Below are 25,125 nucleotides of genomic sequence, written 5' to 3' on the forward strand. Positions count from 1 at the left end.
TTCACTATAATACCCGAGGTTATTAGATAATTTAAATGCCACTCTTACACAGAAACATTACAGTAAACATTCATGTTAAATCTGGAGGAATTACAGATTTATAAACATCATAAAGTGCTTCCACATTGTTCTGTAAAACATTTATACGTGTCCTTTACTGATCCATAACAGAGCTCCAACCTAGTGTGACAGGAAGCATACACATGAAGACTAGAATGAAGCTTTTTTCATTTCTTTTAATAAGACATGATTAAAATCACCTGATATTAAGTGTGATGCTTCATTTTCGCACCAGCAGGTGGAGTGGTGGATTGTTTGATGGCTGTGTTAAGATTGCTGTTGTGTGAGGAGAGGCAACAGGGGGTCCAGTACTGAACCTGAAAAACTGATGCAGCTCATTAGCTCGGTCCGCCTTCTCTCTATATGTATCTGCTCCTCCTTGTTCCTAGACCTGAATATCCTCGTCTTTTCATTCAGCTTCAGGTGATGAAATGGGAGAAACGTACTGAACTCAGAGAGAAACAAGCAAGTTAGCAATCAGCCATGCTAGTATTGATCCAATACCAACAACAACATATCGATATTACCAATATTTGGATTGATCCACCCCTTACACAACTTTCAGGTGGGCACAACAATAAAAAGGAGTCCCTTAAAGTTACCTTGCACATGGGAGGTGACTTGGTTAGATGTATTATGAGTCTCCACAAACTTTCATTCCTTCAGTGTGTCTGTGTTTGAGTATAGAGGTCTGATGTCCTTAACACTGTGCTCTGAATTTAATTAAAAGCATTTAAATGTAAACTGTAACGAGCACTGATACACAGCAGAAAACATCTGTTTGTGTCAAACTGGCATCAGTAATGAGTGTGCCATTTGGTTAAATGCCTCGACTGTCTTATCATTTCTTCATGTCCTCTGCTCACATCGCCGGTGGGAGGGGCTAACATGAGGAGAGGCATGGCAGAGAGTAATCCACGATGTGCAAATTATGAAATGAGGAAGCAGGAAGTGGGGCTCTGCTCTGTGGACAAGAACTAGTGACTGGATCGTTGCTCATGGGGGAGGAGACCTATTATTTCATACTTGGGGAGGCTTGTGCCACCTCATGCCCTCCTTTCAGACACACACCTGGTATTAAAAGCGAGCTCTCTATATAAACGATTTATTACACTTGCAACACTGACAGCTGCAATCACAACAGCTGATGAGTCATTTGTGTTACACTGCCCAGAAGACCATGCGCATGCGCAACTGTCTCACAGACGAGTCTGGTCGCAAGTTGGCTGTAGAACCATTTTTAAGGCGGTATCTGCCATTTGTTGGTATAACTCTGGGACGTGCTGGGACTCAAAAGTTGAATATCTCTCCCTGCTGTTGACAATACCTGAAACACACACACTTCAGAAGAAAACAAGGAAAGGTGAGCATTATTGAGAAAATGAATCTTACAGCAACAAATGCTCTCTCTGCCAGTATCACTTCCTGTTCCTACAACACTGTGGTGTTTTTGTGGATCTTATCTGCATAGCCAATTTAATTAGAAACCTATAGATAACTTATTTCATATTGTAATCTTTAAAGTGTTTTATCCAAAGCACACTCTCTGTTGATTCACCTGCTAGTTATATTCACAGTATTTACTCACACTGTTCATGTGTCTAACCGTTTTTCCCCACTCGGCGACACACCCGCCGGGGGTCCAACTCTGGTTATTGGTGATTCTGTTCTCAGAGATGTGAAGCTAGAGCCGGCAACCATTAGGGGTGGGTTTTTATAATCGATTCATCGATTAAAATCGATTCTGGCTCGGATAACGTAAAATCGATTCATTAAAATCCTGAATCGATTTTTTAATATAAATTTATTTTGTCCGAAATGCCAGAATCTCTGGTGACATCTCACAAAATTTCAAGAACCACCAAACAGTAAATGAGAGCAGGTACAGGGATTCTGCACATAGACGTAAACACACAGCGCGACCCGCGGATCAGAATCAGTTAGATGTCGCCTTTCTCACAGTCGGGGCTGAAAGCCGACAGCTCGCTGATCCGGGTCCGCGCTTTGTGTTCACGCCCTTTATGAGCCGATTCTAAAGCTGTTACTTTGATGTCTCTCCAAACAATATTGACCGAACCAGCAGCAAAAGAAGATCCAAACGCTTCACATAAACATCGTCATGAATTCACTCTTTTACTGTTTTGCTTCCATTGCGATGCGCAGCTCTCTCTCTCTCGAACAGTTTCGCTTTCTTCATTATTCGCTTGCTTGTTATGCACAAGTCTACTGTTGTTTACAGGCTGTCGGCCACTGTTTTTTTCCCTTTTACATTCTTCCGAAAAGAAAACCTCATTTCTGCTGTTCAATACTGAACAAATTTAAACTTTTTAATATTATTCAAAATGCAAAATGCTTAGCCGTGTGTCTAATAAAACCGCTGTAACGTCAGAGGTAATGTTCATTAATTAATGGTTTTCTTTCGTTTTTGATGTACTGCAGAATATTTTTATAAAATCCCAGGCCAGGAAAACCTTCATGTTTTTCTGTGTTTTATCTTCAGCTACTTTGACACAAAGGCATCTGCTGTGATGCTCACACCTGTGATAAAGTCTTGCGTGTGTCAGCTTCCTTTTTATAGATACAAAAATATGTAAATGTTCTGATCTGAATTATACTTCTGACTGTCAAAATTTCCCAGATTTAAATCGAATCGAATCGAATTAAATCAAATCGTGGATCGAATCGATTTGGGACCTTGTGAATCGGAATTGAATTGATTCTAGAAATCAGTGACGATACCCAGCCCTAGCAACCATAGTCAATTGTCTTCCAGGGGCCAGAGCAGGCGACATTGAAGGAAATTTAAAACTGCTGACTAAGAGTAAACGTAAATTCAGTAAGATCATAATTCACGTCGGCAGTAATGACACCCGGTTACGCCAATCGGAGGTCACTAAAATCAATATTGAATCGGTGTGCAGCTTTGTAGTTTTCTCTGGTTCCCTCCCCAATCAGACCAGGGGTGACATGTTTAGCCGCATGTTCCACTAATTACAGTAATACTTAGGCTGCGTTCACACTGCAGGCGAAAGCGCATCAAATCCGACTTTTTTGACCCTCTGCGACCCATATCCGATCATGGTGTGACAGTGTGAACGGCACAAATCCGATATTTTCAAATCCGCTCTGGGTCACTTTCGTATGTGGTACTGAATCGATACATATCTGATGTTTCAGAAAGCGACTGCTGTTTGACGGTCACGTTGCATTAAATCCGTCTTTTACGTCACTGACACAAGACAGACGCCAACTATCAGCGCCGGAGAAGACATCGCGAACGCTTCCTGACCATCCCGTGTAGATGTCAGTGAAACTGTTGGGAAGACAACGTTGGAGAAACGTGAACATTTTCTTTGTTCTGTATAATCTGCAGCTATCCTTTGAAGCACCGCTCCTCTAAAACAGCAATAAGGATCATTATTAGGTTATTTACATTATTATGTAAATAACAAGGGCGTTTTGATTTTGGCGTTGGTGGGGACGGATGATTCAACCATCGAATCCTGCCCTGTTTCTTTTTTTCCCCTTTTTGTCTTTGCTTCTTGATAACAAAAGGAGAAATATAGCCTACTTGCCTACATATGCTATTCTACCTGCTTTTAAACCATTTAAAATTACAGTTCATAGTTTTATATGTGAATTATATGATGTTAAATTACTATTAAACAAATGACTGACTAAGTATTTCAGGCTTTAGTTTACTGCAGCCATATTCCATATAAATCAGGTATCATACAAAAATAAAAATAGCTTCAAATACAGTCATGACAATAAAAGAATATGACTTGAAGGACTTAACAACATTAGTTCAGTTATAGTACACCAACATCTGTTATACATTAGCACTAAGGGAACACTGAATGACCTGCTGGGTTTTGTCCATAACTCGTCTAAGATTACCACAAAGTAAAAGATCTCTCAGCAAAATTATGCAACATTTTAGGCACTATTGCTCTGATCAAGTCAGTGAGCTGGGATTTTTTATTCTATACATGAACTACTGTTACAGCAACAGACATGGACTATTGGTGTCCCACACAACAACTCAATGTCCACTGTGTGAAGCAGCCAAACACAGGCCTGCTCCTCTCGTTAGCTGAGATAAACTGCTGGCATATTGGTTTTCCATCTATACTGTCCAGTGTCTCCTGGTGGACACACAGCAGCATTGTTTAATCTCATTTGGGTCATTGTTGACCTTAGCCATGTTTTTAGTCTTCTGAGAGCACTGAAGCTTCTTTCAGCCTCAGTACCTGCGTTTTATCCTCAGATTAAAATTATTACTATGTGCTTGATGTGCCTCACCTTTGGCCCTGGCTCCTCCCCTCTGACTGCACTAGGACATATTGCCACCTGATAAAATAACACATTGATTTGTGCCATATAAAAAGTGAGACGTGTCAATTCAGATTCTTTGTCAAACATACACTAATGAATCAGTTTACATCAGCAGCCTGACAATTGTCATGATAATAAATACCAGTTAATCTACAGTCACCTGTGCGCTCGCCTCTTCACCTCTGAGCTCCAACATGGCAGAGCTGCCTCTGTCACCTGACAAACAGGACAAACATGACAATAAGAATAAAATGTGGAGCTGCTTCAGTGTTTCTGTCACTTTGTGCAGATCCTGACTCGTCAGTAATGTTTGTAGGCTGAGTGCATTTTTAAAACAATTTGTGCAAACTGCACTACCAGGTGGAATATTTGCAAAATCATGACTACCTCATGATATTTTGTCTCAAAAATGAACCCTATGAATATGTCAGTGCCATTAGGATGAAATTATTGTGTCACCAACATTTTAACGTTAGACATATAATTCTAACAGCCTCTGTAAACTAATATCCGGGCTGCTCGAGGCTGCTGTTTTCTCTGACAGTTCCAATCAAAATTAGAAACGCTGCTCTGACACTGAGAGAACTAACAGTGCTGCCTGCTGTGCAGTTAGTTTCCAAAACACCTTATTCATGGTTACATACAGTTTTAGATGATACAGGTCATAGCCTGTAACGTTATTATGACGGACACATTTTATGAGTGATCTTGACTTTAAGAGACTTACAGGTTTATTTGAAAAATACTTTCTTTCATCCAGCTTCTTCCTCTTTGCTGCCGTCCTCCTCGCAGCGCAGGTTTGCCGCTGCTAAAACTAAACAGAGCTCCCTGAAAGGCTCAGCCAATCACATTGGCCATATTTGTCACATGATGTAGGACTCCAGTAGAGGACGTAATTTAACTCTTTCTGCACCGCTGGGTGAACGAGACGCTGACAGATCGTTTTTTTCTTTCTATCGGGTTTGTTTTTCTTTACTCGAAGAGATCAAATTATTGGTGGGGACAATTCAATAATCGCTGGATATTGGTGGGGACACGTCCCTTCCGTCCATGCCAAATCTACGCCCTTGGTAAATAACAAAATACCTTAAAGCAAAAATTGGGAAACTTGAAGTCTTTATATTAAGGGCCATCAGTCAAACAACACTGTTTGCTCTGGGTCTAAACAGAGCGCGCTGTGTGTGACGTCTTCTTTTGCGCATGCGGGCCGCTTTGAGCGTTCACACTAGAGCGCGTTTGCTGTCGCATTTTATTTGTAGCATGAACAAGCAGACAAAACAATCGGATTTGGTCAAAAAATCGGAATTGAGCATCAAGACCTGCTGTGTGAACGTAGTCTTAGAGATGGCGCGATACCACTTTTTTTTATGTCCGATACTGATATCATAAATTTGGATATGTGCTGATACCAATATGAATGCGATATAGTCTATTTTACAATTATTAAACCCGATTCTTTTATCCCCATGATAGAACAGAGAAAACCCGACTCAGAATGGTCAAAACATTTATATAGCCTATTTTTTATTCAATCATCTTCCGGAAGAGAGAGCCCTGCACAGCCCAAAGCCAGTTGCAGAATCTCTAACATTAGAGCAGGGGTCGGCAACCCTAGGCACGTTTTTTGTAACGGTATAAACACGGAAAGGTGGTGGATTGGCCAGATGCTGGTCGGTGTGTAAAAATAACTCAGTTGTTTGGTGGTGGCATCGCGGAGCTTCCACAGATTCAGTAAAATTAACAAGTGGTGGAGGCCAGTAGGTGGATGAGAGGAAGGGGAGGCAGGAGGAGCAGAGACCCCAGGCGGCCGCCGGTCCGAGTGTCAGGTGAACTGAACTTCAGTTAAGAAGTTATGACAAATCGTCAACATATTACGTTTTCGGCTGCCCACCACCTTCCTAAATGACGACCTCGGAAAAATGAGCAAATATGAGAACGTCTGGACTCAATCTACACATGTTCGCTCTTTTTCTTCAAATCGCTTACAAACACGCTATTTAACGTCATTAAAGTCCTGGTTAAGGTCAGGAATAAGGTTATGGTTTGGTCTAGAATACAGGGCTGGAACATCTATTACCGCGGGAGTGTCATTGCACTGGATTTCAGCCATAACCCTTTGCATACCATAAGAACGCCGAAGGTCTCCTTTCGCATTCCTCAGGAACACCGCGGGACGTGACAAAACGTCGGCATGTTACGCCTCGGGAGTGAGAACGGGCTGTTACTGAATCATCAGAGCTGAACAGGTGATGGAGAAACAGGTTTACCTTTTAGGTGACATGAATGAGTTGAAGTTATGAACTGTTTCTGAGAGACAAATAACACCAGGATCCTTTTCTAAGCAGCTGACAGCTGGTAACTGTGCAGGGGCGGGTCTAGCAAAGTGTTGCCAGGGGGGCAGGTAGGGCATTAACAGGGAAAGGGGGGCACAAAGAAATACTTTTCTTTCTTATTCTCATTTTAAATGTCTAATTATCTGAATCTTACAACCAAAGTTTTTATCTGATGTAAAATGTATAGAAATCATACATATACAGTGGGGCAAAAAAGTATTTAGTCAGCCACCGATTGTGCAAGTTCCCCCACCTAAAATGATGACAGAGGTCAGTAATTTGCACCAGAGGTACACTTCACCTGTGAGAGACAGAATGTGAAAAAAAAATCCATGAATCCACATGGTAGGATTTGTAAAGAATTTATTGGTAAATCAGGGTGGAAAATAAGTATTTGGTCAATAACAAAAATACAACTCAATACTTTGTAACATAACCTTTGTTGGCAATAACAGAGGTCAAACGTTTACTATAGGTCTTTACCAGGTTTGCACACACAGTAGCTGGTATTTTGGCCCATTCCTCCATGCAGATCTTCTCGAGAGCAGTGATGTTTTGGGGCTGTCGCCGAGCAACACGGACTTTCAACTCCCGCCACAGATTTTCTATGGGGTTGAGGTCTGGAGACTGGCTAGGCCACTCCAGGACTTTCAAATGCTTCTTACGGAGCCACTCCTTTGTTGCCCGGGCGGTGTGTTTTGGATCATTGTCATGTTGGAAGACCCAGCCTCGTTTCATCTTCAAAGTTCTCACTGATGGAAGGAGGTTTTGGCTCAAAATCTCACGATACATGGCCCCATTCATTCTGTCCTTAACACGGATCAGTCGTCCTGTCCCCTTGGCAGAAAAACAGCCCCATAGCATGATGTTTCCACCCCCATGCTTCACAGTAGGTATGGTGTTCTTGGGATGCAACTCAGTATTCTTCTTCCTCCAAACACGACGAGTTGAGTTTATACCAAAAAGTTCTACTTTGGTTTCATCTGACCACATGACATTCTCCCAATCCTCTGCTGTATCATCCATGTGCTCTCTGGCAAACTTCAGACGGGCCTGGACATGCACTGGCTTCAGCAGCGGAACACGTCTGGCACTGCGGGATTTGATTCCCTGCCGTTGTAGTGTGTTACTGATGGTGACCTTTGTTACTTTGGTCCCAGCTCTCTGCAGGTCATTCACCAGGTCCCCCCGTGTGGTTCTGGGATCTTTGCTCACCGTTCTCATGATCATTTCGACCCCACGGGATGAGATCTTGCGTGGAGCCCCAGATGGAGGGAGATTATCAGTGGTCTTGTATGTCTTCCATTTTCTGATGATTGCTCCCACAGTTGATTTTTTCACACCAAGCTGCTTGCCTATTGTAGATTCACTCTTCCCAGTCTGGTGCAGGTCTACAATACTTTTCCTGGTGTCCTTCGAAAGCTCTTTGGTCTTGGCCATGGCGGAGTTTGGAGTCTGACTGTTTGAGGCTGTGGACAGGTGTCTTTTATACAGATGATGAGTTCAAACAGGTGCCATTCATACAGGTAACGAGTGGGGGACAGAAAAGCTTCTTACAGGAGACGTTACAGGTCTGTGAGAGCCAGAGATTTTCCATGTTTGAGGTGACCAAATACTTATTTTCCACCTTGATTTACGAATAAATTCTTTACAAATCCTACCATGTGGATTCATGGATTTTTTTTTCACATTCTGTCTCTCACAGTTGAAGTGTACCTCTGGTGCAAATTACTGACCTCTGTCATCATTTTAGGTGGGGGAACTTGCACAATCGGTGGCTGACTAAATACTTTTTTGCCCCACTGTACCAACAAGACTGTACATCACTGTCACGACAGGGTTTGTTTTCATTCAAAGGCTTTATGGCTTTAATACCTGGGGGGCCGGTCTTTAGTCAAGCCCGGGCTGTTTTTTTGTCCCAGTCCAGCCCTGGGCACGACACGCAGTGAATTAATCTGAGAAGGTGCATCAAAACATAAATGGCCGCGCCAGCGTTGCACATCGCAAATCAGCTCGCATAGACACATTAGTTGTGCCTCTTCTTAATGACGGTACCTTAACTAACAAACCCAAGTACCAGATTCAACTTGTAATTGGCTAAAAATAACTTGGTACTAGTAAGAGGGACGTTGTTAGCTTTCCACATTCCGACACTTCAAAAGCTTCAGGAGCTGTCCGCTCAGCATCAGCACCACGGAGATACACGGATACGTTCGTAGGCTTCAGACGCAATGCATCTTTGGGACTTTCAGGTGTTTAGACCAATGTTTTATTTTCTGATCAAACCAGAAAGCTTTAATGAGCAGCTGGATTTGTCTCGCATTAACTGGCTGAGTTAATGCCAGTTAATGCAACATCGAAGCAGCTGGAATCCACAGCTGTGCGTGCTCATGGAGCTGCATGTTCACCTGCTGGACGTCACTACTTGACAGGTTTAACTGTCTTCAGAACATTGCAGAGGCCTTATTGACAGTATTTGGCTCTACATGTCTGTGTGAGCAGGTTGAATGAATAAGTTCATACAAAAATTTAAAAAAACAAAACACTAAAGTTATTCTAATACACTTGTATGCAAAAACATACACTGCGCCCAAAATATTTCGCAGTTCAGCAATACTGATCTTTTTATTTAAACTTTTAGCAGAACTTTAAATCGAAATATTTAAACTAATATTCAAAAACTAATTTAAAACGCAATTTTATGCAGATTTTGAAAACTCTTTGGTTCTGAAAAAAGGAAGTGCAGTATCAGCAAAAAAAAAAATGTTTATATTCAACAACTAAAAAAAAACAGGTTGTAGAATGGACCCTTTTATACTTAAAGCTGAATATAAATAAACATGCAGAGTGTAAAGCAGTGCAAATGCAAACACAGCTTCATGACACTCATCTGTTATCAAGATGTCAGTGTGAGCTGTTTCTATCACATTTAAGCTGAGACTGAATTTTGTGTAATTTCTATACAGAACTTAACACAAGTATGAAAAAAAGTGTTTTTCATGGGGGGGGGGGGGGGGGGGTTCGAACAATGGAACTGTTTAGCCTGCAGCACAGTTTTTTCAAAGTAAAACTTGAGTCTATCCATCGTACGATCAGACTTAGCCATGGCAACGCACAGACGTCCGAGCTCCAGAAATCGGCTGTTAAGCTTAACGTGAGAATGCTTTACAAACATTCAGAGATGAACTTACACACATGCTTTATTTCTCTGGTATAGCTTTCTCGGAGATGAAATGCCAGTTTGGCAGCACGTAGCGAAGCTCCAGTTGCTTTCAGTGTGAAGTAACTCCAGACCGCCGACAGGTCTCGTACACAACAGCCGCTCTATCATATGACGCAAACTGCTCCAGTGTGCTAAGGTCACTACCTGGGTTACGTCATGTCACAAGTTTTGTGAGGTGCTTTTGTGATATTTAACCTCCTAGGACCTGGCGTCCACATATGTGGACATCACATTTTGGGTTATTTAGACCAAAATACTCAATTTTGCTCTACAAGGGCCTGATATCCACTTACGAGGACATTATCCTGCTACTGTTCTATCAAAATTTTAAACGAATATCCTCATATGGCTCTTATTTTTCTTAAAAACAAAAATAAGGTAAAAAAAAAAAATCTGGTAATTCTTTGTTTTTACATTCATCGGGCCCCAATATGTCCAAATATCAAAGACAAATTAAAAATACTGCTGTGGAAGAGTTCGGGTCCTAGGAGGTTAAGGGACCGGGTTACATTTTTTATTTCTCCCCGATAGCCGATCCAGTAATTTAGGTCAGGATCGGACGGATACTGATATCGTATGTTGGATAGGTCCATCCCTAGTAATAATTACACATCTGACACCATAACTACCCTACATCACATCACAGACACCCAGTGAGACAGCATAACACACTCAAAGAGTCCATTAAAGTCATTTTCTCTTTTCTTTTCTTTTTCTGTCTGCACATGGTCAGCCAGTCATCCAGAGGTTACCAGCACTTAGCCTAAATATATAGTCAGTCTATGCTGTACATCTCATAGTGTTAAAGTCAAATCAAAATAAGTCATGTTAAGTTGTGTTAAAGGTGTCGTCGTCATGGGTCGGAGGTCTCCTGAAGAAGGGATATCTTTGTGATGGGTATGCATACATGGCTGATTGGGGTCTTAACCAGACCTGGCTTACAAGCCCTTTTTGGTCTAGCGCAGCTCCTTTGACTCTCCCAATGATCCAGGAACCACGAGGTGCAGAGTCATCCAACATGAGGACCACATCTCCAGGAACAAAGTTGTGTTTAATCCTCCCCCATTTCTGGCACTGTTGAAGTTATAGCAAGTGTTCTTTGATCCATTTTTTACAAAACAGATCAGATGTATATTGGAACTGTCTGCATCGTTTTCATGCATAGAGATCACTTTTGGAACTGGAACAGACCAGGTGGTAAACATGCGTTGGACTTGAGAAGAAGGAGGTGGTTTGGTGTTAAAGCTTCCAAATCATTTGGATCGGTCGATTCCAGTGTATTGGGTCTACTGTTGAGGATTGACTTGACTTCACAAAGAGCAGTTTGGAGTCCTTCTTTGTTAAATGCTGTGTCTACAGGGTGGAATTAAGGACCTTTCTGATGGAACAAATTAACCGTTCCCATGCTCTGCCATGGTGTGATCCAGTTGGAGGATTAAAGATCAATGTCACTCCCTTCAAGATGGCACATCAGAGATCTTTTCCTGATTCCACTCTCGTCTCAGTTTGCACTCTGCACCAACAAAGTTGGTCCCATTGTCGGAGCACAGGAATTGAACCTGACCTAGTCTTGCAATGAAACGTTGTAAGTCGTTAATGAAAGAATCAGTGTCAAGAGTTGAGGCGACCTCAATATGTACTGCTCTTATCGCCAAACAAGAAAAAATAACTCCATAGCACTTCACAAGACTTATCTCACGCTTCACTTCAAATAGACCAAAATAGTCCACTCCAACAAAGCTAAATGGGGGTTTCTCAGGGGTCACTCTGCTATCGAGCAAGTCAGCCATCTGCTGCTGGCTTGCAGCTCCATGAAGCCTTCTGCAGATCACACATCTCAACATAATGCTTCTAATCAAAGCACCAGCACCAGGAATCCAATATTTCTGATGCAGCTTTGAAGGCATGTGGTTCCTTCCACTATGACCCACCTTTGATGAATATGCTGTAGAATGGGATTCAATTCAATTCAGTTTTATTTATACAGTGCCAAATCACAAAAGTCGCCTCAAGGTACTTTATATTGTAAGGTAAATCGTACAATAATAGATACAGAGAAAAACCCAACAATCATATGACCCCCTATGAGCAGCACTTTGGTGACAGTGGGAAGGAAAAACTCCCTTTTAACAGGAAGAAACCTCCGGCAGAACCAGGCTCAGGGAGGGGCGGGGCCATCTGCTGTGATTGGTTGGGGTGAGAGAAGGAAGACAGGATAAAGACATGCTGTGGAAGAGAGACAGAGGTTAATAACAGATATGATTCAGTGCAGAGAGGTCTGTTAACACATAGTGAGTGAGAAAGGTGACTGGAAAGGAAAAACCCAATGCATCATGGGAATCCCCCAGCAGCCTACATCTATTGCAGCATAACTAAGGGAGGATTCAGGCTCACCTGGTCCAGCCCTAACTATATGCTTTAGCAAAAAGGAAAGTTTGAAGCCTAATCTTGAAAGTAGAGATAGTGTCTGTCTCCTGAATCCAAACTGGAAGCTGGTTCCACAGAAGAGGGGCCTGAAAACTGAAGGCTCTGCCTCCCATTCTACTTTTAAATACTCTAGGAACAACAAGTAGGCCTGCAGAGCGAGAGCGAAGTGCTCTAATAGGGTGATATGGTACTACAAGGTCATTAAGATAAGATGGGGCCTGATTATTTAAGACCTTGTATGTGAGGAGCAGGATTTTGAATTCTGGATTTAACAGGAAGCCAAAACAGGAGAAATCTGCTCTCTTTCTAGTCCCTGTCAGGACTCTTGCTGCAGCATTTTGGATCAGCTGAAGGCTTTTCAGGGAGTTTTTAGGACTTCCTGATAATAATGAATTACAGTCGTCCAGCCTGGAAGTAATAAATGCATGAACTAGTTTTTCAGCGTCACTCTGAGACAGGATATTTCTAATTTTAGAGATGTTGCACAAATGGAAGAAAGCAGTCTTACATATTTGTTTAATATGTGCGTTGACAACACATTCTCACTCCCAAAGCGTAACATTTTACGCTAGGTGACAAATCGTCTGTATGTTACACTTTCGGCCACCCAACATGTCCCTATGTTACGCGTTCAGAAAAATGAGGAAACATGAGAACCGTTTGGAATGAATCTACACATGTATGTTTATTTCACTTTAATCGCTTTGGAAAACACTATCTAACATGATTAAGGTTATGGTTAGGGCTGGAATACACAGCTGGAACGTGTATTACCGCCGGGAGCATCAGTCTATTGGATTCCATCCACAACCTGGTGGGTATCATAGGGATGTTGAAGGTTACCTTTCGCGTTCCTGAGGGACGCCTCGGGACCTGACAAATCGTCGGTATGTTGCGCGTTGGGAAAGAGAATGCTCTGGCGTTGAAGGACATGTCCTGGTCAAAAATGACTCCAAGGTTCCTCACAGTGTTACTGGAGGCCAAGGTAATGAAAGTGTACTTTATTGGTCCCCGTGGGGAAAATCCCTCTCTGCATTTAACCCATTCACTCAGTGAAGCAGTGGGCAGCCATTGGGCGCCCGGGGAGCAGTGTGTAGGGACGGTACCTTGCTCAGGGGTACCTCAGGGTAGCTGTTCAGGGGAATCAAACCCCCGACCTTCCGATCATGGGGCCACCACTCTACCTACTGAGCTATCCCATGCCATCCAGAGTAAGAATCTGGTTAAGATAAGACTTTATTGATCCCACGATGGAGACATTTTTGCGTTGGGATCAATAAAGTCTTATCTCAAAGTCTTATCTTAGATACCATATTTCTATGATTTTCAGGGCCGCGTAAAATAACCTCAGTTTGATCTGAATTTAGAAGCAGAGAATTAGAGGCCATCCAGGTCTTTATGTCTTTAAGACATTCCTGACAGCTGGATCACAACAGCTGATGAGTCATTCCTGTTACTCCCCCTGTTGAAAACAGTTACAAAAGAAAAAAATGGAAGTTGAATTTGACGTACGTTCATCACCTGGATGCCTCGGCTCGACTTCTCAGCTAAAGAAAGTTTGAAGTGAAATGAACTGAACACGCTCAGTGTGAATGTTCTCAGGAGTAAGAACATTAAAAACATTCCCGGGAGTGTCTCGAAGGCAGAGTCCACCTAACGCTGAGTCTGACTGCTCTCTGAACCTCTGCCAACATCTGGAGAACATCAAGAGATAATGTGGCCATTTCAGTCACATTTTCTGGGTTAATTTAAAAATTGGGTGTACCCTGCCTCTCGCCCTATGACAGCTGGGATAGGCTCCAGCGCCCCCCGCGACCCTGAAAAGGATAAGCAGATGCGAATGGATGGATGGAATTAAAAAATTATTTAAAATTATTTAAAATTATATGAATAATAACTGAGCAAACATCCAAACTTCCCCTGCTCCTAACTCAACCTTCTCCCTTGACTTAGGAGCCTTTTTATACTTCAGTCATTCATAAGTCAGAGAGAAGTGGCTTCATAAACAGAACATATTGTTTCAAAGAGCCAGTGTCTAAAGAAAAATTTAAAGGCTTTCAGAAAGCTGGAGAACTATTGCTCAAGAGCACTTCAAAAAATTACAAGAAGGTCTGGCTGCTTGGAAGCAAAATATACAGAAATGAGGGGTGGCTCTGACCTTTGCACAGTACTGTGAGTATATATTTCTAAAAGCAATGCACACATTTACACGTGTGGCGTAGTCACAGCAATAATTTCTGTAATACTTTGCAGGACAGCATCAGGAGCTCATCTTATTTTCCTTTAGCTGGAGCTTACTTTTTTAGCAATAAAGGCATGAACTTTTTCTAAGCAGATGATTCACTCCTTCATTAATTAATCTCAGGTTATACGGTATTAAATATATTATAGCACCAAATAGAGACCCTACATTAATAAAAAGAAAACAGAAAAGTACCAGAAAAGCTGGTACTTCAGCTTATATCACTACCACAGACCGTATAAAACAGACCCGAGCTTGTACGTCCTAATTGCTTACTGGCTCACGTGAGAATAAATTTAGATGCAGTTTGACCCACTTCAGCCACCAAAAAACACCCCTATCAGAAAACAGCTTACCGTAGATACTCAGACCAGCAGCAGCTTACAAAGACAAAATATTCATATTGAGCAGAGTTCAGTTTACTGAGTCAGCTTCCACAACTGTTCCAGTTTCTCCTGTGTCCCCTTTTGAAAATTAATTGCCCACCCCTTTATAAAAGACGGGCCTGCTGTGACATTACACACTGATTTCATTTCATTCTCATTTTTGTGAACTTTTGCGTTACATTAACAATTATTGAAATAAAGTTTAAAGGAGAAAACGGTAAAAACTAAAATAAACTGTAGTAGTAGCTTTCAGATAAATGCACTGACGTAAAAAGAAATGTGTTTCTGCTTTTGTGTCGCAGATGGCAGCGATTTCAGAGAAACAGTGGGAAACAGCTCTGACTGAAATCCTTGCAAAGCTGGATGACAAAGAGTACGATAAGATGTGGGAGTTTGTTTCGAAAATCCCAAAACAGAAGAAGACGAAGAAATTAAAAAGAGAGATGCCCCAAAAAATCATTAAGCAATATGGAGTGAACGAGTCTATCCAGAGAATCAAGAAGGCAATGAATAAGATAAGGAAAGACCCTGGAGTCCAGGACCTGCTGCGCCCCTTTGTGGACCAACTGAAGAGCAAAGCAGAAGCTGAGAAAAAAGGTGAGTTCACACCATCCCACATAGCAAAATTGGCATGGTCCAGCTCTGGTCCACACAATGTGCTTACACATGGCCCACATACCGCAAAGAATGACGGCCCTTTAGTGGCCCAGATCTGGTTTGCCAAAGGTGGCCCACACATGGGCCAGCACAAGGCCAGTTGCAGACACACTGTTGGTCCTTTGCTGGCCCATGTGTGGATTACCTCTGGCAAACCTGGTCTGGGCCACCAAAGGGCCGTCATTCTTTGCGGTATGTGGGCCATGTGTAAGTTGTGAGCAGCCACGGGCCAGTTGCAGACACACTGCTGGCCCTGTTCTGGCCCAGAACAATTTCAGCTCTGGCCCCAGATGTCAGCTTAATGTGTACCTTAATAAAGCCATGTAATAACAACATGTACATAATAGTGCAAAAGTAACATGACAAAACTGTTCAGACAGTGAATGAACAGATTCTTATATAGCACTTTTCTACTCTCCTAGATTACTCAAAGTGCCCTATACAACATGCCACACACTTCCTCTTAACTGAGTGCTGCCTAACTACATTCATACACACAACATGCAGACTGGAGGAGCCAGGGATCGAACCACTAACCTTCCAATCAATAGGTGACCTGCTCTACCGCCTGAGCTACAGCCATCCAGTGCCAAAGATGAGCAAACCCTCACTAGGTTTTGGATAAAGCGTACACTCACAAACTTGTCAAAACTGCATTTGAAACGTTGGCTACCATAGCAGTATAGTATTGCAACATGGCATTTGAGTGTTCTAACTAAAATAGGAACATAAACAGTGGCCTCGTTGCCAGACCTGGCCCACATCTGGTTGACATACACCCTGCCATGACACCAGTCAGTCAGAAGTGCCAGCTTGATGCCGGATCCCGGCCAGGCCTGTTTTCTATGAGCCTGGGCCACATAAACCAAACCACAATCAAGCCAGATGTGGCATGCCATCACATAAACAGTGCCATCTATGCCAGGCCTGGCCCATATCTGGATGACATATGTCTTATCATGCCAGAAGTCAGCCAGCAGTGCCGGCTTGATACCAGATCCGGGCCAGACCTGCTTGCTATGTGGGATGAGGTCTGGTTAATATCAGGCTCCTGCAGAAGGTCTGTGAGTTTCATGATTAATGCAAGTGATCACAGAAAACAAGGTGCTTTTCCAGTTTAATGTGCTAACGTTAGCCAACATTGTTTTAAAATGAGAACGCACTAACTCGGAACTGACACGACTCCCGAGTAGGGATGGGTACCGGTATCTGGTGCCATGATGGCACCGGTTCTGACATAAACGGTAGTAACCAGACCGAAAAGCAGCGCACATTTCGGTGTTTTTTTTTCCTGAGATGTCATACACTTTGCATACCAGCCAATCATTTTACCTTTGCAAGCGTAGTAGGCGAGCCCAGGTACGTATGTTCTTTTAGAGCAGAGCTACAGATTAAAAACGCCCAAGGCAAAGCAGTCAAAGTCTGGCTGTACTTCACAGCAAAAGATGCAAACTCAGCAGCCTGCAACAAGTGCTTTAAGCTGATACTGTGATACTGTGCAAAGGAGGTAACACCTCGAATCTGATGAAACACCTGGCGACGCATAGCGTTTTTTTAAAAGCAGAGAAATGCACCGTATTTGATAGCTTGCTGCGAGACCTCACACCGAGCACATCTACTGCGGGTGTGGTGCCTGTCATCAGACCCGGAGTTAGCAACATCCCCCAAAAACCCGAAGAGGAGAGTCCTGGCCCCTAGCCCTGCCAGTGTAGCAGAAATGATGAGGATGATGATGCAGCAGCAGCCGTTCTTCTCTGCGTGAGTAGCTTAATGTTGTTCGTGTGTAATTTACGTTGAGTAGGCTAACCACGTTATTACATTAATGCATGTAAGGTGAACTAGCAAACACCATCATAGCTACATGCGGCTGTCTTCTTGTTTGATGGCAGATACTCCCTTCACCCTGGCCAAAAAGGCTAAAATGACCAAAGAAAAAGTGGGAAACAGTTAAACATGAGAGGTTTTTGGACAAAGTTTGTGTTTTTTCCATTGTTTAAGCACTGCTTCCAGCCAAGAGTGATACCATATATGCCCCATAGCTGCAGAAAAGGCTAACATTGTTATCTTTTTACAAAAAAACAGCTAAACATGAGAGGTTTTTGGACCAATTTTGTGTTTTTTCCATTGTTTAAGCACTGCTTCCAGCCAAGAATCATACCACATATGCCCTATAGCTGCAGAAAAGGCTAACATTGTTATCTTTTTTACAAAAAAACAGCTAAACATGAGAGGTTTTTGGACCAATTTTGTGTTCTTCATTCTTTAAGCACCGTTTGAGCACCGTTTAAGCACCGGCACCATTTCAAAAGTACCGGTTTGGTACTGGTATTGGATAAAACCTAAACGATACCCATCCCTACTCCCGAGTTCTGACATCCGAGTCTTGAGGTATCTGAAATGCAGCATCAAACCCTGGTGGGGTTTGCTGCTGCTGTCACCTTGCAGGTGGTCCATAGAGTTATGGATACTCCCTGTAATCATGTTAGATGTTAGCATCCCATGAGCCACACGAATCACCTGGGAGGGATGTCAGGATGGATTCCAGGTGGACTTCAGAAACATCTTCAAGCTTCTAAAATAGAAGAGCAGCTGCTTTCAGCTCAGGTGCATCACCTGGATGACTGAGACCCCACACAGACAAAGATCAGTTATACTCCTAAAGCTACTTTGATAGTGGTGACTGTCTGTGACCATCTGTGGAACAATGCATTTTATTCCAAAATAAATAAAAAATTGCACATCATGTAAACCAGTCAGATTTATAGTAATAATAATAATGATAATCTAATAATCTGTGTTGAACTCTGAAACATTTCTTTTAGGAACGAAGAGGAAACTTAGTGAAACTGATTCAAAGGCAGAGGATATGAAATCTGAAGCTGGTGAGTGAACATACTAAAAGCGTGACACTGGGTCTGCTTTAGTGTTAGACACAACCTGCTGAACTGCATCTTGCTGGGATGGTAGACTTGCAAATAACGGCTGAACTGTGCTTGATATTTACCTGTTTGAAGGTGGGGTTATGATGAGATGTGTGTGTTACAGGTAAGAGCAGTGCTGCAAGTGATTCTTTCGATGTAGAGCAAGAGGCTGAAGGCAAAAATGATGGGAAGTTGACAGCGAAAGGTCAGCTCTGTGAAACATGTTAACACTTCCTCCAGTAACAAGAGAACAGTATGAAAACTCACCGTTTTATTTGTTCTTTATAGACGAACCGGGGAGATTGCCTCAAAAGGTAGCAGTTATTAAATATGTCAGTTAGGTTAATGAAATATTTCACATCATTTATCAAAGCACCTCCAGCAAACAACCACACATCCATAAACGTTAAGTTTTTCCACACTTCCATCATGACAAACTGAGCATTTACACACAGTTTCTTTTCCAGGACAGGAAAAGCCAGTCATGGGTGAGCGGATTTCTCTTAATTTCCTTTAAGTAAAACAACAGGAAATATTTTTCCTTAGACCTGATCACTAGATCAGGAATGAAAAATAAACTCCTTTATTTTGGTGCACTTCCTGTTCAGTGTTACCTGAATCCTGTTTAAACATTACAACTTTTAGTGGGGCTCTCTGTCATAGCAAGGCAGTGGTGGAAATAAAACCATGCAACATCCATGTATTTACAAAGGTAACAACCAGGTAATAGTGTAGTGACTTTTAGCTGACTAATGTTAGAATGAATTCTGTTTGATGGGACAACAGAGCTGTTAATGTGTGAACAAATATAAAGATCAGTAATAGAGTAATATTTTGGTCAAAACCTGCTAGGCCACTATCAGGGCTATTACTTTTGTCTCTCCATCTGTGTTCAGAGAATATCCATTGGCGAACTAAAGGCCAGTGGTAACCCTGGAAACAAAGCAATTGGTGGCAAAATCGTGCAGAAATCTGGTCTGCGTACATATCAAACCAAAAACAAGGAGAAAAAGTTTTTCTTTAACCTGGGGGTGGCCGATGAAACAGCCAGTATTAAAGTGATGGTGTATGGAAGAGAGCGCTACCAAGACATCCAGGAGAAGAGCTGCTACCTGTTCAGAGAGGTCATCATGGAGGGAAATGACATTAAAGTCACCAAATTAAGCAAAGTATCGAAGACACCACAGATTGATGTTCCTGAGAATCTGGAGATGGAAGCTCGGATGCTCATTGATTTCCAGGCTCCAGTTTTCTCCATCGAACAGGCCAAGAGATCAGCGGAGAAGACATCAGTGAGTGTTAAAGGAAAAGTAACAGAGGTAAGTGTGAACAGATATTCTGCAGAACATTTGGGCGGCCATTTCCTCACAAGCTCAGAGGGGTGTGCTATGAAGCCAGATTAATGTGTTAGTGAGGTCAGCTGAGCCTGAAGTCTGAGTTTTCAGTGTCACAACAGTGTTTGTATTTTTACCGGGATGAAGCACTATCGCTAAATTATGCTGAACACATCACCTGGTCTGGAGCAGCTGATGTTCAGAGTGTCGGTTTACAGTAACTGGAAGCTCCGTGTTTTCTTTACAGTATGTTTAATGTGTGATGAAGTTACGGCAGCAGATTGCATGTATTCATATTCACATGGTGATGCATTAAATGTATAAATGTTTTATTTTGTTCACTGCTGATGGAACACTTAGAAACTGACCAGTTACAGTTTTATATTTATTACCTAAAATTCCTGTTTAAACAAGAAAATTCCTCCCAGTCTGATCTGGTAACAGCCTGAAGAGATTCCCAAGTCTCATTTGACTTTAAACTGTGTGTAGTTTCAAGTCTTGGAGGTCTACTGTGCAGCTGTCACATTATAAACAGGAGCACTGAGTGGTGATATAAATATATTAATACATATGTGCCTCTTTTACTCTTCTGTGTGATTGTGATGATCAAATCACCTGAATGATGATTTTCTGAAGCATTACCTTTGTCTGATTTGTGGCAACAGTTTATTGTAAGGCAAAGACGCTACAATACTACAGAGAAAACCTCAACAATCAGGTGACCTCCTCAAAGTAAACACCTGCTCAGTGTGACAGTAAAAACTCCCCTTTAACAGGAAGAAACCTCTGTGACTCAGGGAGGGGCGGCCATCTATTGTAACCGGCTGGGGGTGAGGGGAGGAAGTAGGTGGTGCTTGATCCATTTTGTGCAGAAGAGTCACATGAGGTATTAATCACGTGTGTTTACCTAAGTATGCACGGCGCTCGAGGCGGAGAGGCAGAGTTAACAGTTGTGATACCTGTTATCACAGACTGGTTTTTCTGGCTTTATTGAGCCAGCAAACAAAAGAAAGCCTGACTGTGGTCCAGAAGTTCGGATTGTTGAAATATGATGAGCTTTAAATTCCTTTTAAACTTGAACTGAGTGAAGAGAAGACCTGTCGATATCTCCAGCTCAGCTTAAACTACAGCGGGCTGATGAGCTGTGTGGATCTTCTGAAAGATCGACTCACCTTCACAGCAGGACCTCTGTACAGTCACTTTTCCAACGATAAGTTCAGCTGCTGTTAACTGATTAGTTAAAGCTTCAACCTTTCATCTAAATATGTTCACTTCCATCTCTAACAAACAAACAACACAAAAACCAAACAGTTAAAGTCCATCTTTCAGATTCAGTCTGTGATCACCGATTATGGGATTTGAGTCTCTGTATCCTGAGTTGTTCACATGTTGTTGCTTTGTGCAGATCGGCTCCGTTGAAAACACCAAAGTGAAGAACAGACGAGGAAAGACAGGCAAGCAAGATTTTAAACTTGAAGACAACACCGGTTCAATCAGGATCACCTTGTGGGGTGAAGACATCAAGCATCTCAGCGGAGTATCATGTGGAGACGTTGCCAGGGTGACCAACGTAAAGACCAGTCTCTTCCAGGATTCAGTATCGCTGAACTCAACAGATTCCACCAAAATTTTAAAGGTAGCTGCTGGTTTTAATCCAGGCAGCGTGTGACACACAGACTGCAGTAACATGGGTATCTTTGATGACTCTCTCAGCTCTGTACAACTCTGTTTAACCCCCCCACACTCTTATTCTGAGAGTTTATTTTCCACTAACCAGCAGGTCATCAGCAGAATCAGAATCAGAAATCAGAAAGGGTTTTATTGCCAAATGTTGAGCAGGTTTACAACATTAGAAAATTGCTGCGGTGCTTCAGTGCAAACATAGTGTCATAAATAGCACTTAAATAGATATGTACAAATAAAAGTAGGGATAAGAATTAAAAGTGCTACGTGGAAAGATATGTGCATGAGTGCAGGTGGTGATCAGTGCCAAACATGGAATGATACAGTGAACACAGCGTAGGGTCATGTGTTAGTGGTGGGAACAGTCATATGGTTATTGTTCATGTGTCCAACAGCAGAGGGGAAGAAACTGTTCTTATGGCGAGAGGTTCTGGTGCGAATGGACCGGAGCCTCCTGCCTGAGGGGAGCAGGTCAAACAGACTGTGTCCAGGGTGAGAAGGGTCAGCTGAGATCCGAGCTGCACGCCCCAGTGTCCTGGAGGTGTACAGGTCCTGCAGAGATGGGAGTCTGCAGCCAATCACCTTCTCAGCAGAGCGCAGGATTAGAGACTCACTGAAGGCAGCCAGTCATATTTCTCTGTCATTTACTTAAAAGCAGCACTCAGAAAGAATCTGGTCCTAGTCTTAATGGCAGTGTGGGGTTCTTCTGAACCAGTCATCGATGCCTCGTGAGCTCTCTGTGGTTCTAAATGTCGGGCTACCTGTCGACCTGTTTAGCTTTTTAGCTGTTTATGAGATTCTCAGCCTGTCCTGATGTTTGTGTGCAGGTTCAGAGTGCTGCAGTCCAGAGCGTCACCATCGAGATTATCGGGATCATAAGAGCCAGCGGGACGCAGACTGAGTTGGAGGCGGAGCTCAGCCATAACAACGAGGTGCAGCCGTTTGTGGTGGCTTCATCCCTGCTGGCAGGAGCGTTGGGTGTCAGCCTGGGGGGCGGCTTTGAGGACAGGTTGCTGAATAAAATGCCGTTCTCAGCAGATGTAGAAATCAAAGGAAACCAGATCATCAAAATTAAATCCGTCAAATAGAAGTAAAGATGGCGTCCACTGTTCAGGCTGGGCTGCAGCCACATGATTCATCTATTTTTACTAAAGTTGTTTTTTTAAACTGAATATTTTTAATATGATTCCTTAAATCTATCATTTAATGTAGAGGACATTTCTGATTATATGATGTCAGTTATTCTTTCTTTCTGTGTTTCTTGCAAATGAGTTTTTTTCTGTTTTTATTCTGATTTGAGCAGAATATTCATAATCATCATCAGTCCTGGAAGCTCAGGAATTCCCGTGACTACACCACCTGGTGCTGGGAACGTATCCATTGGAATAAAAAGTCAAATGAACTTAAGAATAAAAATAATAATCCATCTCTGAAAAAAAAAAGTGATTAATGGTTTTATGCTGAATATTTGTATATTTGTACTATTACCTGAGAGTAGCTGAGAGCATGGAGAGGACCAGCCATTATATGAAACTTTATCAAAGTATGTAATGGCTGACATTTTATGCAGTTCAAATATTTCATTGTTATGGTACTTTATGTATTATGGCTGAAAATGTTTGGTTCTATAGTTATTATGATTTTGAAGATTTAAAAATAAATCTCATAGATATTATCACTAGAATAATATAGATCAAGCTACTCAGAAGCATATAAATCATTAAAATCTTACATTCAATTCAAATTCTCGCGCAGCTGTAATACATCCATATGAAAGCATCTACTTCTGCCTGAAAATCAAACCCCGTCTTTTCTATACTGCGTTTTTTTTCTGATTAAATGTTCTGATTTTGTCTGATTGCAACTTGGTGTCAGATTTCTTACCATTGGAAAGTGTACACTTAAACATGTTTTAAAGGTCTTCTTGTGCAAAAAAATAACAAGGCTGAAGCTCCAGCTGTTGTATGCAGGCAGTGTAAGAGCAGAACTCTTCAAACAGCTCGTCCTGTTTTTCTCGTTTTTGTTCCAAACCGTTTCTCACATCTGTAACACGGCGCCATTTTATCAATTTAATTGAAAGTATCTTAACGTTTAGCATCTAACACTACATTTATGATGTAGTTGTGTCACACTAACATCACTTTTCTGTTCAACGCCTGCTGCTTTGCCTCAGCCTTCCACTCAGACATGAGGAGTCAGAGAGTAATGGTAAATGGTCTGTATTTGTATAGCGCTTTACTTTAATCTAGTATGTGCCTTGTGCTGCTCGTCACTCTGGTTCTCAGGCAGTCTGGCGGAGAGAAGGCTGCAGAACTTTATTTAGTACAGAATGTTTGTATTTTTGCAACCTCTGGCGACGGCAAAATAGGGAGAGACATTAAAGTGCATTTCACACAAGCTTCCACGGTAACTACTCACCTGGCATTGCATTATAAGCAGAAAAAGCCTGTGAGTGGGCAAACAGCAGTCTTCTTCTTTTTTTTTTTTTTTTTTAACGTGATCAGTAAAAAAAGTCACCAAAAGCATCTGAAGATTCATTCAGAGCTGTGAACATAAAAGTAGTAATAACTACAATAAAATAAATAAAATTTTATTTATGTAGCACCTTTCTAGACAGAATCACAAAGTGCTGCACATAAGATAACAAATAATAAAAAGGTAAAACAGACAGTATAAAACAGGCAGAAATTTAACCAAAAACAGGTGAGTTTTGAGTTGTTTTTTTTAAAAAACAACGACTGAGGCCACAGTTCTTAATGTTGGGGGGGAGAGTCCACAGTCTCGGGGCCACAGTGACAAAAGCTCTGTCACCCTTAGTTCTCATCTTAGTATTTTTTATAGCAAGTAAGCCCTGATCAGATGACCTCAGGGACCTGCTGGGGACATCGGGCTGTAGCAGATCAGAGATGTAGGCTGGTGCCAGTCCATGCAAGGCTCTAAATGTCAAGACCAGGACCTTAAAATGTACTCTAAATTCAACAGGAAGCCAGTGTAGCTGAAATAGCAATGGTGTCACATGTAAGTACTTGGAGGATTTTGTCGAAAGCCTAGCTGCAGCGTTTTGCACAACTTGCAGACGATCCAGAGAACCTTTGCTTAGACACATAAACAAAGAGTTACAATAGTCCAAGCATGAGGAAATAAATGCACGTATAGCTATCTCCAGTTCAGAGCGAGATAAAATAGGGCTTAACTTAGCCACATTTCTTAAGTGATAAAAACAAGACCGAACCAGAGATTTCACATGCCCATCCAATGTGAGAGTCGAGTCAAAAGTGACACCTAAATTCCTGATAGAGGATTTAACATACACTGAGAGAGGACCAAGGGCTTTCACTATCTGGGATAAAAATCTGTCCGGAGCGCATATGAGGACTTCAGTTTTCCCCTCGTTGAATTGGAGGAAATTTGCAGCCATCCAACATTTGATGGAATCTAAGCAATCATTTAGAAGCTGAAGATTAGATAAATCCTGGGGCTTAAAAGAAACGTACAACTGAATGTCATCAGCATAACAGTGA

At 42.0% G+C, this 25,125-nt stretch overlaps 1 protein-coding gene across 2 annotated transcripts; it reads left to right on the forward strand.

Annotated features, from left to right (window-relative positions):
* The first annotated feature begins 1,215 nt into the window (after positions 1-1,215).
* Positions 1,216-23,457, forward strand: LOC146700913 (uncharacterized). Of its 2 annotated transcripts, XM_085471154.1 has the most exons (10): positions 1,216-1,423; positions 15,312-15,606; positions 16,089-16,217; positions 18,489-18,548; positions 18,712-18,792; positions 18,876-18,901; positions 19,055-19,075; positions 19,484-19,906; positions 21,327-21,557; positions 22,432-23,457. In XM_085471154.1, the coding sequence occupies exons 2-10, from the start codon at positions 15,312-15,314 to the stop codon at positions 22,690-22,692; spliced, it is 1,527 nt and encodes a 508-aa protein (XP_085327280.1). In that variant the 5' UTR covers positions 1,216-1,423; the 3' UTR covers positions 22,693-23,457. The 2 variants fall into 2 exon arrangements, with proteins under 2 accessions (XP_085327280.1, XP_085327281.1); XM_085471155.1 differs by lacking the exon at positions 16,089-16,217 and having other exon boundaries at positions 1,227-1,423.
* The last annotated feature ends 1,668 nt before the right edge of the window (positions 23,458-25,125 follow it).

This window comes from Copadichromis virginalis, linkage group LG10 (genome assembly GCF_057382275.1).
Source record: "Copadichromis virginalis isolate Kocher_CV1m ecotype Utaka linkage group LG10, C_Virginalis_male_GT1.1, whole genome shotgun sequence".
NCBI lineage: Eukaryota > Metazoa > Chordata > Actinopteri > Cichliformes > Cichlidae > Copadichromis > Copadichromis virginalis.

What these genes read in the sequence shown, in the direction of transcription:
- LOC146700913 (XM_085471154.1), top strand. Translation starts at nt 15,312, where the DNA reads ATGGCAGCGATTTCAGAGAAACAGTGGGAAACAGCTCTGACTGAAATC. An exon ending in ACTAACCTTCCAATCAATAG is followed by an intron (nt 16,218 to 18,488) that starts GTGACCTGCTCT and finishes CATTTCTTTTAG; the next exon opens with GAACGAAGAGGAAACTTAGT. An exon ending in ACAGGAAAAGCCAGTCATGG is followed by an intron (nt 19,076 to 19,483) that starts GTGAGCGGATTT and finishes ATCTGTGTTCAG; the next exon opens with AGAATATCCATTGGCGAACT.